Source organism: Pseudophryne corroboree, chromosome 1 (genome assembly GCF_028390025.1).
Source record: "Pseudophryne corroboree isolate aPseCor3 chromosome 1, aPseCor3.hap2, whole genome shotgun sequence".
Taxonomy (NCBI): Eukaryota; Metazoa; Chordata; class Amphibia; order Anura; family Myobatrachidae; genus Pseudophryne; species Pseudophryne corroboree.
The window spans coordinates 287,668,209-287,686,968 of NC_086444.1; the positions used below are offsets into that span (position 1 = coordinate 287,668,209).

General features: G+C 45.2%; 1 protein-coding gene across 1 annotated transcript in view; it reads right to left on the reverse strand.

Moving 5' to 3' along the window:
* Nucleotides 1-18,760, reverse strand: part of FBXW8 (F-box and WD repeat domain containing 8) — a 435,985-nt gene that overhangs the window by 67,225 nt on the left and 350,000 nt on the right. Inside the window, exons 7-8 of the mRNA XM_063964341.1 lie at nt 14,322-14,531; nt 3,079-3,206 (exon numbers count right to left, since the gene is read on the reverse strand). Of these exons, the coding sequence (XP_063820411.1) occupies nt 3,079-3,206; nt 14,322-14,531 (338 nt within the window). The remainder of the gene's footprint in view (nt 1-3,078; nt 3,207-14,321; nt 14,532-18,760) is intronic.

The window sequence follows — 18,760 nt, forward strand, 5'->3', positions numbered from 1 at the left end:
TCAGGAGATTGTCCAGGTATTGAATTGTATTGACTCCTTGCTGTCGAAGGAGGACCATCATCTCCGCCATCACCTTGGTGAACACCCTCGGTGCCGTGGAGAGTCCGAAAGGCAACGTCTAAAATTGGTAATGACAATCCTGCACTGCGAATTTCAGATAAGCTTGATGTGGAGGATAAATGGGAACATGTAAGTAGGCATCTTTTATGTCCACTGACACCATGAAGTCCCTCTCCTCCAGACTGGAAATCACTGCCCTCAGAGATTCCATCTTGAACTTGAACCTGTGCAGGTAGAGATTCAGATTTTTCAGGTTTAGAATCGGTCTGACCGAGCCGTCCAGCTTCGGAACTACAAATAGGACAAGGACATGATCCTGACACAAATTTTGTATTGCTGCTGCTACCACTTCCCTGTCCGGGACAGAAGCTGGTAAGGCCGATTTGAAAAATCGGCATAGGGGAATGTCTTGAAACTCCAGTTTGTACCCTTGGAACACTATTTGTACGACCCACGGGTCCAGGCCAGATTGATCCCAGAAGTGACTGAAGAGTTTCAGACGTGCCTCCACCTAAGTGGACCCCCGCAAGGGAGCCCCAGCGTCATGCTGAAGATTTAGCAGGAACAGAGGTTGATTTCTGCTCCTGTGATCACGGAGACACTGTGGACTTTTTGCCTTTTCCCCTTCCTCTACCCATCCCCCCCCTTTTTTGCACCCTGATACTTGATTCAGAAGTGGAGAGGAGGATCAGCGTTTCTTGCCCTGCAGCTGCTGTGAGAAAATGGCGCTGAGCAGTGTGCTGGCTGCCTGACGAAGAAGCCCTGCCCCCTGTTTTGGCTCGTTTTTTCCTCAGCTTTTAGAATAGATATTTATACTGGCCGGGGTGTAGGACAGTGTAAACACAAAGTATGCTACCTTTTGCCAGTGAGAGTAGGTTCCATGCTGCCCATGGGGGGGGGGCATTAGGGCTGCCAAACACCGCAGCCCTGTGACCATGGTCCGGCTCCTGCAGCACCAAACAAAAAGAACTGATTTGCCTGAGCCAGTGGGCGGGGATATATGGACGGGCCCGTTGCATCCTGGGAGGACTGAAAGCTTGTGATCGTTTGGTGCCAATCCGCTGTCGCTCAATCATATCCCATTGTTATCCAGTGGATAACCTGTAGACCCTGCCGGAGAAAACAACAAAACACAATAGATATCACAACGGAAATGCTCACACAAACATGCCATCATCCAAAACACACAATTAAACATCCTCAACAAATACTTTCCAGCAACACACATACACTTCATTTCTCAATACTAATTAATAACTAGTCAACAACTAGTCATAGTGACCATCATACATTAAGCATTATGTAAACAGCCATCAATTAATACATATTTATACTATATAAATACACCTAAAAAGCCAATCATGATAGCGTTGTTTATATAAAGATAAAACTGTTGACTATAAATGGTGAATAAGCTTTTATCAAAACTGCTGAGTGCATTCACTATAGTTTTAGAATATGGTCGGATCCTTCAGTTATTTATTTATTATTTATTACCAGTTATTTATATAGCGCACACATATTCCGCAGCGCTTTACAGAGAATATTCAGCTATTCACATCAGTCCCTGCCCCAGTGGAGCTTACACTCTATATTCCCTACCACATGTACACACAGACAGATTCACTCTAGGGTTACTTTTTGTTGGGAGCCAATTAACCTATCAGTATGTTTTTAGATTGTTAGATCCACCATACTGTAAACAGAATCAAAAACAGTTTAAAAGCAATTTCCATTCTTACAAAGTAAACTGATCTAGGAATGAAGCACTTTGATCAGAAGTACAGTACCAACCCAGCAGCAGGGAACCAGACACCCAGTTGGAAAAGAGCTTACTGTAACATACAAAGGGGGATATCCAATTGTTTGAAAAGTCAGTTGGGCGTCTGTTTTTTCCTATCTAATAGCAGGAAAAAACAGACATCCAACTGACTTTTCAAACAATTGAATTCCCCCCAAAGTGTACTGGAGGAGAACATTTCATTTAAGAATGTACCTGTTGGGGTCAATTCAGAGCTGCACAAAAGTCGGACGAAATTGTATATACATTATGTTCCTAGAACTAAATGTAACTATTTGCTACGTACGCAGAATTATATGAATCTCTGCGAACACTCTGCCCTGTCTGTAAGTTTGCTGAAACAGCCATCATCATTATCAGCACACACTTGTACAAGCCCTATCCTGGCTGCTATAAATCTGAATAGCCTGCAACTCAGTCTACATGCCCTTTGTGAGCTTAGCCTACATGCAAACGCCTCTTTGCCACCCAGTTCTGCCCGTGTAGTCACAGGTGGAGATGCGTACAACTCACTATTACCCGTAGAGGCGTACTCTCGGCTACAGAGCACGCACTGTGCATAAAACTGCAAGATCCAGCTGCAAAATGGACTTGCGCTGAATTGGTTCTAACAAGATCCAATATTATTACAGGGTGTATTATACACAAGGGCCCATGAGGTCTCCTTTGCTTACATGCATTGTACATGTCAGGGGCACAAGTAACATTCTCTATTGGTGATATTCAATCTTTTTTTTTTTGTTAAGTTTGTTTGTTTGCAGGGACATAGGGGAAGTATGTCCAGAGTCACACTGCTGCCCAACTCCGACACCGCCAGCAGCGCTTATTGTGCTGCTGTGTCCGGTGGAGAAGGAGTTAGTACCACTGCTGGGTGGACTGTGCTGTGTGCCGGTGACATAACAATCATCAGTGGGGGTCACCGTCAAACTACATAGTTCTCCCTACAGTGAGCGCAGAGGCGGGAGTTGCTCCTGCGAAGACCAGTGCTGGGTGGTAAAATTGGGGCACCTGCGACCAGAGAAGAACTGCAGGAAGTATATGTGACAGGTGGAGAGTGGGGAGGGAACATGTCATGTGTGTTTACACACTATTTTCCCTTGTCCCATATGACACACACCCTCCTGGAGTAACAAAAGGCCAGAGCTGTACTTGCACATACTGTAGGACCTTTACATCATTTATATTTCCATATAAAAAATGCCTCTAGTCTAACCTACCTTCTGTCCCGGTTTCCAGTAACCAAAAGATGAGGAGGGCTGTCTTTTAGGTTGATACATGTAAAGTCTCCTGTGGAGTTACCCAACGTTGTGATGCACTGACCAGTTTGCAGGTTGTATACATAGATCTGTGAATATATTACATACAGACAGTCAAGATGCCTCCTTAAAATATGCTATAAAACCCATAGGATAATCAGGTGGAACACAAAACGGATTTAAGAGATTTACAATGTAATAAATACTAGAGAGTTCATTTTAGTGTCAAAATTACTTTAGCAACAAAAGTGCGTATTATGAGACTGGGTTTTCACTCCATATATTAGGCATATCTGAAGACGCAACAGAAAAAGTTTATGGTACATGAATAATAGATGCTTCATTTATAAAGCAGCTTGCTGTAATCTGATGTCATTTTTGACAATGAGCCAGAGTGGCTATGGGGCCAGTTTAAGTGAATATAAAATATTGGGTCTGCTAACAATCAGAAAATTGACATCTTATGCCATCCCAAAGGTGAAGAGAAGTGGGCAGCGATAAACTTTCTAGTCCATGGCACTTAGAGATCTTCTATGTACACAGGAATAGCTCTCACGAGGGTGATAACTGGTGTAATGAGTAGCCCACAAGGTAAGGATTCCTAATTACCTTCTCAAAGCTAACATTATAAAGAGAAATACTGCATCTATGCCCCAAGTATGAGACATCCTCCATTACATGTATTATGTAACTTTTACACTTCTGTACAGTATATCTGTTTTTTTCCCAATAATATCACCTTGTTTAACATAGTGTTACATACTTCACCAATGTTAGAGGATTTAGACTATTTTTAATGTATGACTGTTTCATAATGAGGTACACATGACACCATAGTTATCCTGCAGCAGTCTGACAGGAGCCTCATACCACTACTCTGCTGCTGGAAGGACTATCCACTGTTTAATTCTGTCTGTTGCTTTCCGCTTGCCCCACAGCATGGCTCTGTGCCCAATTCAAAGGTGGATACTAATGCAGTAGTGGCTTCGGGTCCGCTGCAATGGTCGCACCATCGACCAGACAACGGCTGCACCATCGGACGTTAGAGCAACCCAGAATGTGTGACAATACATTCTTGCCGATGTCAGTGATCTTCGCATTATCAGACACTGGCACACCCATTCGTCGATGAAAGCCACCCCCAGTCACCTCACATAACTACATGAATCCTCAGGCGTCCCCCAGCGACAACTACAGTATCAGGACGCATGCGTAGATTTAAAACATACGTCCGCCTATGAATCAGGCCATTTAAGTGGATGGTCACTTACTCCCATGAGATCCACACACTCACTGCTAGCAGATGTGATTATTCCTATAAATCAGTGTTTCCCAACCTCGGTCCTCAAGGCACACTAACAGTCCTGGTTTTAGTGATATCAAGGCTTGAGCACAGGTGACTTAATTAGTACCTCAGTTATTTTGATTTAACCATCTGTGCTGAAGCCTGGATATCACTAAAACGTGCACTGTTGGTGTGCCTTGAGGACCGCGGTTGGGAATGCCTGCTATATATGATTGGCTACAGGTTCTTTCCCCAGCCACATGAGGACATCTAGGACAAACAGGAGAAAAAGTCTAATTACAATAAGGTTCCTAATCCTTATAAAGCATTGCATTTCTGACATCTTCTGTACATACTGTATACTGTGAATGTATGCATAATAAAAACGGCTTGCATTAGCAGCTTAATTGCACACATAACAATCTGACAAAGGAGACAATGCAATACAAGCATTCATTTCTTGCCTGTTCTCCTAAGACCCTAAAAAAACAACCTTACATATAAAAATGTAAAATATTTTGCAGTGTAGTCAATTTTAGAAATGTAGTGTGCAAATGAGCATCTTGCCAACTTACACACATCGCTAAGATTGCCGTAAAGGTAGTGGAAATCAAGATGACAATGCGGAATGAAAACAGATTAACGCAGTGAGCAGAGATGTAAAATTATTCATCACTGGTTATTTCAAACACTTTTACCCAAACACAAGATGTGTGTGGATATGGGAAGTGTCCAATCACAAAGCTCTCTTCCTCTTCAGGGTGCAGAGAGTAATTATCCTAAGAGGCGCAACCTGATTGATTTGCAGGGTGATGTCAGCTGGGAAAGCAGTGCCAAGCACCAGTCCCCTGTACCTAGCACACTGCAGCCATCTGGATTACTTCATTTCCGTGGCTATGATTCGTTTACACAGTAATGATTATCTTAACCCATTCAGTGTTATTCATTACATCTGCTATTGTAACAAAATACATTTCTTGGCAACAGGTTTTATCTCTTCGGCTATAAAACCGAGAACAAAGGCGATATAAAAGAACCAGTTACTGAAGATGGATTTATGTATCACGGCACAAATGAAGCAAAATAATTGCTCTAGATGTGGAAGAGCATGCGGCCGCACAAATGTACGCATGCATTCAGCTCTTAGCACAAAGATTCTTTTATTGAAAACATGAAAGAATTAGCAAAATAAATCTGATTCTACTTAAGACTCCAGCACATAGAAAATGCGCATAAGGTCTCTTTTGAAACAGCATATTCTTCAATAAACAGATTATTAATAAAAAGAAACCACCTTGAAAATAAATTAACTGCTTCCTTTACAACTGAGATACAACTAGAAACAAGGTCAAATAATGTGTGCAATGCAAATTAGAGGCAAGAAAACAGAAAATAAAGTAATATTAATGTGGAGAAAATACAGGGAATAATGCTTATGGGAACATCAGAGACCAAGCCCAGATATGTAACACGTTAGGTCTTAGGCCCATTCCACACACAGGGCCTGGTTCAGAGATGTACGCTAATACCGGCGCTGCTGCAGGTGTGTACGCGGTAACTGTGGGAAAATATACAAATATTGCAACTGACTGGATCTGTACTGCAAGTCCCAGAGGTTGTGCCCAAAAACGCAGCATCATTTGCACATCAGCCGATGGTCACATTGCAGGGTGTAAGGCGCCAAGCCATTCCAGCTGCATAGAGGATTACTATCGCAGCTGAGCCCCGCTACCAGAAATGCCTGCATTTTTGTCGCCACTTCCCATAACCACCGCCAAACGGTCCCTGCTAATCACTTTACAAGTAAATCCTCTAGGTAACAGCCGTTGCAAAGCCAGTTGAATGATAGTCGCTCAACTGAATAAAAATTGGGGTTGTGTCCTACTCGGAATCAGTCCCACAGTTATAAAATGATATAAACCCTGGTTATGTGTTGCATTCACAATGCTATGTCAAAATATATTTTGACAGTGTACCTGCCATACAGTTTTGACTGCATCACAGGTACAGCTAACATTAATAGTATAGACTGTACAAAAGCCTAAGGGGTATATGCAATTGCGGTCGAATTGTCGCAAATGTCAAAAAACTGGCATTTTCGACAATGCAATACAGTACTTTTCGACAAAAAAACGGCCGCGCACAGCCAATCAGGAGAGTGCCACGACGTGGCGCTCCCCTGATTGGCTGAAGGAACCCTCTGTGACAGGAGTCACGGGGGGTCCCGGCATTCGGGGAAAGGGGTCCCATGTGTAAACATGGGACCCCTTTCAGTGCGTGGTCCGGGTAATGCGGTTTGTTTTTTTGCAAAGTACGTGGATTAAAAAAAGAAGAGGACAGATCTACACTGGATTATGGTGAGTATAATTTTATTTTCAGGTACTCCGTGGATTCTACTTGGAGAAGTGGACCGAGCCTCGTGTCAACATAGGTAAGTATGTGTGTGTCGGTATGCATGTATGTAATAAAGTTTTACTTTCACGGTATGCGTGTACTGTTTTAATTTGGGAATTTTTTTTGCAGTAGAACAACAGGTACCAGCGGGCCCGGTTTCCGCACCGCATGCTGGTACTTGTGGTTCTCCAAGTACCAACTTGCGGGGGAGGCTTGCTGGGACTTGTAGTTCTGCTACAAAAAACAATATTCTTTTATTTGACACAAGGCTTTCAGACCCCCATCGGCAGCCCTTGGATAGGGGGGACAGCCTCGGGCTTCACCCCTGGCCCTTGGGTGGCTGGAGGGGGGGGACCCCTTGATTTAAGGGGTCCCCACTCCTCCAGGGTACCCTGGCCAGGGTTGACTAGTTAGTGATTTAATGCCAGGGCCGCAGGGACCGATATAAAAGTGTCCCCCGGCTGTGGCATTATCTCTCTGACTAGTGGAGCCCGGTGCCGGTGTTAAAAATACGGGGGACCCCTATGCTTTTTGTCCCCCGTATTTTTTGCACCAGGACCGGACGCAGAGCCCGGTGCTGGTTGTAAAAATACGGGGGATTCCCTGTCAATTTCCCCCCCGTATTTTTACAACCAGGACCGGCTCAAAGAGCCCGAGGCTGGTTATGCTTAGGAGGGGGGGACCCCACGCAATTTTTTTCTGGGTTTTTTAAACACTTTTGTGCCGTCGAAAAAGTCGAATCCAGGACGCACATTATCCGTCAATTGGTCCGTTTTTCGACAGCGGGACTGTCGAATCCGTTTTTTATTGAATATGTCGAATTCGGGTCCCGGCGGCAGGGTGTCTGACTGTCGAATTAAAAAATGGTTGAATTCCAGCCGGAATTCGACCGCAATTGCATATACACCTAAGTGTGATATATAGCTATTCACACACCATTATTGTAAAAATAAGATTTTAAACCGGTAAATCTTTTTCTCCTACTCCATAGAGGATGCTGGGGACTCCGTGAGGACCATGGGGAATAGACGGGCTCCGCAGGAGACATGGGCACTAAAAAGAACTTTAGATATGGGTGTGCACTGGCTCCTCCCTCTATGCCCCTCCTCCAGACCTCAGTTAGAGAAACTGTGCCCAGAGGAGACGGACAGTACGAGGAAAGGATTTTTGTTAATCCAAGTGCAAGATTCATACCAGCCCACACAGCATCCACACCGTTTAACCTGGAATATACGAACCAGTTAACAGTATGAAACAAAACAGCATCAGCCCGAGACTGATCAAAACTGTAACATAGCCCTTATGTAAGCCAAAACTATATACAAGTCTTGCAGAATTTAGTCCGCACTGGGACGGGCGCCCAGCATCCTCTACGGACTAGGAGAAAAAGATTTACCGGTAGGTTTAAAATCTTATTTTCTCTTACGTCCTAGAGGATGCTGGGGACTCCGTAAGGACCATGGGGATTATACCAAAGCTCCAAAACGGGCGGGAGAGTGCGGATGACTCTGCAGCACCGACTGAGCAAACATGAGGTCCTCATCAGCCAGGGTATCAAACTTGTAGAACTTTGCAAAGGTGTTTGAACCTGACCAAGTCGCCGCTCGGCAAAGCTGTAATGCCGAGACACCTCGGGCAGCCGCCCAAGAAGAGCCCACCTTCCTAGTGGAATGGGCCTTTACTGAATTTGGTAACGGCAATCCAGCCGTAGAATGAGCCTGCTGAATCGTGTTACAGATCCAGCGAGCAATAGTCTGCTTAGAAGCAGGAGCGCCAACCTTGTTGGCTGCATACAGGACAAACAGTGCCTCTGTTTCCCTTACCCGAGCCGTTCTGGCTACAGAAATTTTCAATGCCCTGACCACATCAAGGGGCTCGGAATCCTCCAAGTCCCGCGTAGCCACAGGCACCACAATAGGTTGGTTCATATGAAAAGAGGAAACCACCTTAGGCAAAAATTGAGGATGAGCCCGCAACTCCGCTCTATCCACATGGAAAATCAGATAGGGGCTTTTATGAGATAAAGCCGCCAACTCAGACACTCGCCTTGCCGATGCCAAGGCCAACAACATGACCACTTTCCAAGTGAGATACTTCAATTCCACCGTTTGAAGAGGCTCAAACCAGTAAGACTTAAGGAACCGTAACACCACGTTAAGGTCCCATGGTGCCACAGGAGGCACAAAAGGAGGCTGGATATGCAGCACTCCCTTCACAAAAGTCAGGACATCTATCACACCAAGACACATACTTCCTCCACATACGGTGATAATGTTTTGCTGTCACGTCCTTCCTAGCCTTTATCAGAGTAGGAATGACCTCATCCGGAATGCCCTGTTCCGCTAGGATCCGGCGTTCAACCGCCATGCCGTCAAACGCAGCCACGGTAAGTCTTGGAACAGACAGGGCCCCTGTTGCAACAGGTCCTCTCTGAGAGGAAGAGGCCACGGATCTTCTGTGAGCATTTCCTGCAGATCCGGATACCAGGCCCTTTGAGGCCAATCTGGAACAATGAGAATTGTCTGTACTCCTCTTCGTCTTATGATTCTCAATATCTTGGAGATGAGAGGAAGAGGAGGGAACACATAGACCGACTGGAACACCCACCGTGTCACCAGGGCGTCCACTGCTACCGCCTGAGGGTCCCTTGACCTGGCGCAATACCTCGGAAGTTTCTTGTTGAGGCGTGACGCCATCATGTCTATTTGAGGCAGTCCCCACTGACTTGCAATCACTGCAAAGACTTCCTGATGAAGTCCCCACTCTCCTGGATGTAGATCGTGTCTGCTGAAGAAGTCCGCTTCCCAGTTGTCCACTCCCGGAATGAAGACTGCCATCAGAGCGCTTACATGATTTTCCGCCAAGCAAAGAATCCTGGCGGCTTCTGCCATTGCCACTCTGCTCTTTGTTCCAACTTGACGGTTTACACGACATTGTCTGACTGAATCAGAACTGGTAGGTCGCGAAGCAAATTCTCCGCTTGACGAAGGCTGTTGTATATGGCCCTTAATTCCAGTACGTTGATGTGTAGACAAGCCTCCTGGCTTGACCATAGACCTTGGAAGTTTCTTCCCTGTGTGACTGCTCCCCATCCTCGGAGGCTCGCGTCCGTGGTTACCAGAACCCAGTCCTGAATGCCGAACCTGCGACCCTCTAGAAGGTGAGCACTCTGCAGCCACCACAGGAGAGATACCCTGGCCCTGATGAATCTGTAGATGCGACCCGGACCACATGTCCAGAAGGTCCCACTGAAAAGTCCTTGCATGGAACCTGCCGAATGGAATGGCCTCGTAAGACGCCACCATCTTTCTCAGAACTTGAGTGCAGTGATGCACCGACACCCTTTTTGGCTTCAAGAGGTCCCTTACCAAGTTCAGGGGTTCTCGGGCCTTTTCCATCGGGAGAAAAAACATTTTCTGGTCTGTATCCAGCATCATGCCTAAGAAAGGCAAACGGGTCGTTGGAACCAACTGTGACTTTGGGAGATTGAGAATCCAGCCGTGCTGCTGCAACACCCTCAGGGAGAGTGCTACGCTGTTCAGCAACTGCTCTCTTGATCTCGCTTTTATTAGGAGATCGTCCAAGTACGGGATAATTGTGACTCCCTGCTTGCGCAGGAGCACCATCATTTCCGCCATTATCTTGGTGAAAATCCTCGGGCCGTGGAAAGCCCAACCGGCAACGTCTGAAATTGGTACTGACAATCATGTACAGCAAATCTCAGGAACGCCTGATGAGGCGGATATATGGGGACATGAAGGTATGCATCCTTTATGTCCAGGGACACCATATAATCCCCCCCTTCCAGGCTGGCGATGACCGCTCTGAGTGATTCCATCTTGAACTTTAACCTTTTTAAGTATAGGTTTAAGGATTTTAAATTCAGAATGGGTCTGACCGAACCGTCCGGTTTCGGAACCACAAACAGGGTTGAGTAATACCCCATCCCCTGCAGAAGCAGGGGAACCTTGACCACCACTTGTTGAAGACACAATTTTTTAATTGCTGCTAAAACTACCTCCCTCTCTGGGGAAGAAGCCGGTAGGGCCGATTGAAAAACAGGCGAGGAGGCACCTCTTCGAATTCCAGCTTGTAACCCTGGGAAACAATGCCTATTGCCCAGGGATCCACCTGTGATTGAACCCAGATGTGGCTGAAAAGTCGAAGATGTGCCCCCACTGGAGCGGACTCCCTCAGCGGAGCCCCAGCGTCATGCGGTGGATTTTGTAGAAGCCGGGGAGGACTTCTGCTCCTGGGAACTAGCTGTAGTTAGTAGCTTTTTATCCCTTGCCTTTACCTCTGGCAAGAAAGGAAGATCCCCGTACTCTCTTGGATTTATGCGACCGAAAGGACTGCATCTGATAATGTGGCGTTTTCTTAGGCTGAGAGGAAACATAAGGTAAAAAAGTTGATTTACCTGCAGTAGCTGTGGAAACCAGGTCCGTGAGCCCTTCCCCAAATAAGCCCTCACCCTTGTAAGGCAAAACTTCCATATGCCTCTTCGAGTCGGCATCACCCGTCCATTGTCGGGTCCATAGGGCTCGCCTAGCAGAAATCGCCATCGCGTTGGCTCTGGAACCCAGTAGGCCAACGTCTCTCTGAGCATCTCTCATATATAGGACAGCATCCTTAATATGACCCAAAGTCAATAAAATGGTTTCCTTATCCAGCGTATCAATATCAGCAGATAAGGTATCTGTCCACGCTGCTACAGCGCTACAAACCCAAGCCGACGCTATTGCCGGTCTGAGTAATGTACCAGTATGTGTGTAAATAGACTTCAAGGTAGTCTCCTGTCTGCGATCAGCAGGATCCTTGAGGGCTACGGTATCTTGAGATGGCAGCGCTACCTTTTTGGATAAGCGTGTCAACGCTTTGTCCACCCTTGGGGAGGATTCCCACCGTATCCTGTCCTTAGTCGGGAAAGGATACGCAATAAGAATCCTCTTGGGAATCTGCAGTTTCTTGTCTGGAGTTTCCCAAGCCCTTTCAAACAACTCATTTAGCTCATGAGAAGGGGGAAAAGTAACCTCAGGCTTCTTTTCTTTAAACATGTGTACCCTCGTGTCAGGTACCGAGGGTCATCTGTTATATGCAACACATCCTTTATTGCAATAATCATATAATGAATACTTTTAGCCAATTTAGGCTGCAACTTCGCATCATTATAGTCGACACTGGAGTCAGAATCCGTGTTGGTATCAGTGTCAACTACTTGGGATAGTGGGCGTTTCTGAGACCCAGAAAGTCCCTGCGTCATAGTGAAAGGCAGGGCTTGACTCCCTGTACATTCCCTGGACTCCGCTTTGTCCAACCTCTTGTGTAATAAATTCACATTTGCATTTAAAACATTCCACATATCCAACCAATCAGGTGTCGGCGTTGCCGACGGAGACACCACACTCATTTGCTCCATCTCCTCCTTAGAAGAGCCCTCCGCTTCAGACATGCCGACACACGCGTACCGACACCCTACACACTCAGGGAAATCTCTAATCTGGAGACAGTTCCCCAACAAGGCCCTTTGGAGAGACAGAGAGAGAGAGTATGCCAGCACACACCCAGCGCCAATAACCCAGGAAAAATCCAAGATATATATCGCTCTTTTCTTTATATAATAACTGCACCAAATTATGTGCCCCCCCTTCTTTAAAACCCTCTGTCACCGTGTTCAGCAGGGGAGAGTCCGGTGAGCCAGCTTCCCAGCGGTGTGCTGTGGAGAAAATGGCGCTGGTTAGTGCTGAGGGATCAAGCTCCGCCCCCTCAGCGGCGGGCTTCGGTCCCGCTCAATTTCTTCAAAACTGGCGGGGGATTTAAATATACAGTGCGCAGAGCCTATATATCTATACTGGTCAGTCCTAGAGGTTTATTATTGCTGCCCAGGGCACCCCCCTGCGCCCATCAGTGCCTGCCGCTGTGTGTTGTGTGTGGGAGCAATGGCGCGCAGCGGTAATCTGAGAAGATCTGAAGTCTTCTGCCTCCTCTGAAGTCTTCTATCTTCTTATACTCACCCAGCTTCTATCTTCCGGCTCTGTGAGGAGGACGGCGGCGCGGCTCCGGGACAAACAGCGAGGGGAGACCTGCGTTCCGACTCCCTCTGGAGGTAATGGTGTCCAGTAGCCTAAGAAGCAGAGCCTAGCATTTAAGTAGGTCTGCTTCTCTCTCCTCAGTCCCACGATGCAGGGAGCCTGTTGCCAGCAGGGCTCCCTGAAAATAAGAAACCTAACAAAATTCTTTCTTTCTTTCAGAGAAACTCAGGAGAGCTCTCTGTAATGCACCCAGTCTCCTCTGGGCACAGTATCAAACTGAGGTCTGGAGGAGGGGCATAGAGGGAGGTGCCAGTGCACACCCATATGTAAAGTTAATTTTAGTGCCCATGTCTCCTGCGGAGCCCGTCTATTCCCCATGGTCCTTACGGAGTCCCCAGCATCCTCTAGGACATAAGAGAAATAGTGGCTAAAACACTGGCCCCTTCTATCATATATGCCATAAACCTTATTAAAATAGGCCGTTTGTGTGGGCAAAACACTGTAAGCATGTACGCTGATCAACAACGTAATACACCACACCACATTAGGTCTGCAGGAGATGAAGTTGGCATCCCGATGCCTGCGGTCAGAACACCGGTGTTGGAATCCCTACATCACTGAGAATCACAATTCCGGAGTCCCGGCAGCCAGAATCTCGAATGTATGCATGTCAAGGAGGTTTAGGCTGTGGGGGTAAGGTTAGGGTAAGGCACTAGGGGAAGAGCTAGGCTGCAGGATGTAAAGGATAGGGTTAGGTTGTGGGAGGGGAGGGTTAGGGGAAGGATTACCTTATATTCCAAAAAGTGTCAGGCCCTTTTGCTTGCTCAGATGAGCAGAGTTGAACAATCTAGAGAGAACTCTCATCATTCTGCATACACTCACTCTGGATACACATCACTGGGGCAACTTCACTATCTGAAACCCATGACAGCGGTGTTGGCTGCTATGCAGATCGCCATTATTTGTACGCTCACAGAAGCACAAACTATTTTAGAAGATTGGTGTATTGATCTTGTGAGAGGTAGTGACCTGGAAACTTGTCTGTTTCTGTAAGACAGGGCTGCATGTTTTAGTGGCAGGACCCATGATGTAGGGATGATTAGGATATTGGAGGAAAATGGATTCATTTAAACAGGATTCACAAGATGAGCTCAGACTTACTGTAACATGCAATATAAAATGAGTAATTTACTGAAGATTACACAATATTTTTCCTATGGCACGCTGTAAAGGGACGCAGGTAAACCACAATGATGAGATGGAGATAGGGGTCTGACTTGTAGGTGAGAAGTTTTAGAAGAAGAATCACTTTTTTTCCAGCTAGGTTTGTCCTTTACTTTATTTATACCTTTTGTTTTTTTTTAAAAAACCAGGGGAGAATGTAATTTAAGTCTAAGTTAAGGTCATTTAAGTCTATCAAAATGGTTCCAAATTACAGACCCAGTCCTAGTGAAAACACTTTTTATTTGGTGCCATCTCAGTACAAGTGAATTTACCTTATTGCCATTATTGGTGAACCAGCCGTAGCTTTTGACTCCAAATGTTGCCTGATTAAATGAGACATCCAAACAGGTGACTGGCTGACCATATGTGGAGTGCAGTATTTTTTCGGGCACCTCTGGCTTTAAGAGATAGACTATTTCTTCAGCAGCCGCTATGGTGACAGGACCTCCTTCAGAGTCATGACTCAGATGGATAAAATTTACCTGTAACAAAGGAGAACCCATTAAGTACATAAGATAAAAAAAAAACACGAATATGCCTTAATAATAATAATAATAATAATAATAATAATACTACAGGTTGAGTCTCCCTTATCCAAAATGCTTGGGACCAGAGGTATTTTGGATATGGGATTTTTCCGTATTTTGGAATAATTGCCTACCATAATGAGATATCATGGTGATGGGATCTAAATCTAAGCACAGAATGCATTTGTGTTACATATACACCTTATACACACAGCCTGAAGGTAATTTTAGCCAATATTTTTTATAACTTTGTGCATTAAACAAAGTGTGTGTACATTCTCACAATTTATTTATGTTTCATATACACCTTATACACATAGCCTGAAGGTCATTTAATACAGTATTTTTAATAACTTTGTGTATTAAACAAAGTTTGTGTACATTGAGCCATCAAAAAACAAAGATTTCACAATCTCACTCTCGCTCAAAAAAGTCCGTATTTCGGAATATTCCGTATTTCGGAATATTTGGATATGGGATACTCAACCTGTACGTGCAAGTATAATGTAGGAGAATATGCGCTCTCTCTCTGACGGCATATAATGGTACTCTGCATCCGCACACCTTTACCAGAGAGCTCTGTCCGTGCTATACAGTAATCGACCATCATATCTGGTAAAGTTAAACACTCCTGCCTGGCCTGACATGGCTCAGTGATGTTTCCATGCTGATGCATTTGTGTTGCAGGCATCATATCAGCTGCACTGTATGACTGCAGTACTAAGTGACTATGTGATTGGTTGGAAAAAGGCCAAGTTCCCTCCTGACTGCCATCAGAGAATAAAAAAAGGCTTGTGGGATGATACAGAATGGCTAATGGCAACTGATCACTAAGTGACTTGGAAACTGTTAATTTATGTAAAAGGCATGCTGCGTGTTAGCTGGACCCTAGCTGATTGGGTAAAGGAGGCAAAACTTTTTTTTTTTTTTAGGTATATAAGCGAAAGGAGAAAAACAAAAGGAGGAATAATAAGACTGAAGACACAGACTGGGAGTCTTGTTGAGGGAGACAACGTAATAGCAGACATCTTAATAATTATTTTTGCTCAGTATTTACTAATGAAGGAGAAAGGAAGGGGCCACAGTTACGTTGCAGGGATATTCAGAAAAATGAAACACATTTACAGGAGAGGATCCTAACCGAACTCTCATAGCTGAAAGTAAATAAATCAATGGGGCCAGATGGGATACATCCATGGATACTAAAAGAGCTTAAAGGGGTGCTGGTTGCACCATTACCAGAATTATTTAACCAGTCACTAGCTACAGGAATAATTCCAGAGAACTCGAAAAGAGTGATGTAGTCCCACTGCACAAAAGTGGAAGCAAGGAAGAGGCAAGCAACTACCGACTAGTAAGCCTTACGTCAGTAGTAGGAAAATTGATGGAAACACTCTTAAAAGAAAGAGTTGTAGATTATTTAAAATCCAGCAATTTACAAGATCCTAAACAGCATGGATTCACTGGGGGGAGATCATGTCAAACAAACCTTATTAACTTTTTTGACTTTGTCACTAACATTATAGAAAAAGGTGGGGCAGTATATATAGCTTATCTAGACTTTAATAGGCTTTTGATACTCCCCACATCACAGACTGCTAAATAAACTTGAAAGTTTGGGATTGGATACTAATATGGTTGAATGCATAAGATCTTTGTTGCAGGACAGAAAACAGAGCGTTGTAGTAAATGAAGTGTGTTCACAGGAGGAAAAAGTTGACGGTGGAGTACCCCAGGGATCTGTACTTGGACCAATGCTTTTTAATATCATTATTGGTGACACTGCAAATGGCATTAAAGAGAAAGTATGCCTTTTTGCAGATGACACAAAGATATGCAACAGGGTAGACACACCAGGGGTAAAACAAATGATTGATGATCTAGGCAGACTAGAGGAATGGTGAAGAGCGTGGCAATTACAGTTTAATGCCAAAATATGCAAAATCATGCACTTGGCTCTCAAAAATAATAGGATTTTAATTACCTACCGGTAAATCCTTTTCTCGTAGTCCACAGTGGATACTTGGGTTCCATTTAGTACCATAGGGTATAGACAGGTCCACTAGGAGCCATAGGCACTTTAAAAATTTGATAGTGTGGGCTGGCTCCTCCCTCTATGCCCTTCCTACCAGACTCAGTCTAGGAAACTGTGCCCGAGGAGACGAACATACTTTGAGAGAAGGATAGATAAAGATAGTGGTGAGATTCCGAACCAGCACACACAGAGGAAAGCTATGCTAACCCAACTTTAAACAGTAACAGCAACAGCTGAACCAACAATACTTAACCAAGTAACAGTGCAGGAAGAACGAAGCACCGGGCGTGCGCCCAGTATCCTCTACGGACTACGAGAAAAAGATTTACCAGTAAGGTAATTAAAATTCTATTTTCTCTTACATCCTAGAGGATACTGGGGTTCCATTTAGTACCATGGGGATGTACCAAAGCTCCCAAACTGGGTGGGAGAGTGCTGAGGTTCCTGCAGAACTGATTGACCAAACTGAAGGTCCTCAGAGGCCAAAGTATTGAGCTTTTAGAACTTAGCAAACGTGTTTGAACCAGACCAAGTAGCCGCTCGGCAGAGCTGTAAAGCATAGACACCCCAGGCAGCCGCCCAGGAAGAACCCACCGACCTAGTAGAGTGGGCCTGTACAGATTTTGAAACCTGCTGTGGAATAAGCATGCTGGACAGTGAGCCTGATCCAGCATGCAATTGTCCGCTTTGAAGCAGGACACAAAATTTTATTGGGATCATATAGAATGAACAGCGAGTCGGATTTCCTGTGACGAGCTGTCCTCTTTACGTATACCTTCAAAGCCCTCACAACATCCAAAGACTTTGAAGTAGCGGAAGTGTCGGTGATAACCGGAACCACAAAGGCTGGTTGATGTGAAACGCAGACACCACTTTCGGGAGAAATTGCTGATGAGTTCTGAGTTCAGCTCTGTCCTCATGGAAAATTAAATAGAAGCTCTTGTGAGACAAAGCCCCCAGCTCCGACACACGTCTTGCTGAAGCCAAGGCCACCAGTGTGACGGACTTCCACGTTAGATATTTTACGTCCACCTCATCTAATGGTTCAAACCAGTCCGACTGGAGGAACTGTAGCACCAAAATTGAGATCCCAAGGTGCCGTGGGAGGAACAAAGGGGAGGTTGTATGCGCAGAACACCTTTCAAAAACGTCTCGACCTCAAGGAGAGAAGCCAATTGTTTTTGAAAGAAAATGGACAAGGCCGAAATCTGGACTTTTATGTGGCCCACATCCACACCTGCCTGCAGAAAAAGCAGGAAACATCCCAGGTGAATTTACACCGCAGAGTAAGTTCTGCTCTTACACCAATAGACGTAATTTTTTCCAAATCCGGTGGTAATGTTTAGACGTTACCCCCTAGATGGCTTGGATCATAGTTGGGATAACTTTATTAGGGATCCCTCATCTAGCTAGAATCAGCCGTTCAACTTCCATGCCGTCAAACATAGCCGCAGTAAGTCCTGATAGACGAACGGGCCCTGTTGCAAAAGATCCTCGCAAAGAGGTAGAGGCCACAGATCCTCGAGAAGCATCTTTAGAAGGTCTGCGTACCAGGCCCTTCTTGGCCAGTCCGGAGCAATGAGGATTGCTTGAACCTTTTCCCCTTTTGAGAATTCTTGAGATCAGAGTAAGTGGAGGAAACATGTACACCATCTGATAGACCCATGGAGTCGTCGGAGCATCTACCACCACTGCCTGTAGGTCTCTCGACCTGGAACAATACCGATTGAGCTTCTTGTTGAGACAAGAGGCCATCATGTCGATTTGTGTAGCATCATTTCCGCCATTACCTTGGTGAACACTCTTGGTGTTGTGGAGAGGCCAAATGGAACCGACAGTGACAGTCCAGCAGCGCAAATCTGAGATAAGCCTGGTGAGGCGGCCAGATCAGAATATGAAGGTACGCATCCTTGATATCCAGGGATACCAAGAATTCCCCCTCCTCCAGACCTGAGATCACCGCTCTCAGAGACTCCATCTAGAATTTGAATTCCCTCAAGTAGGGGTTCAATGACTTTAGGTTTAATATCGGCCTTACTGAAACGTCCGGTTTTGGTACTACAAACAGGTTTGAATAATAACCTTTGTGTTGTAGGTGAGGTGGAACTGGAAGAATTACATTGGACCTTAGTAATTTTTGAATGGCTTC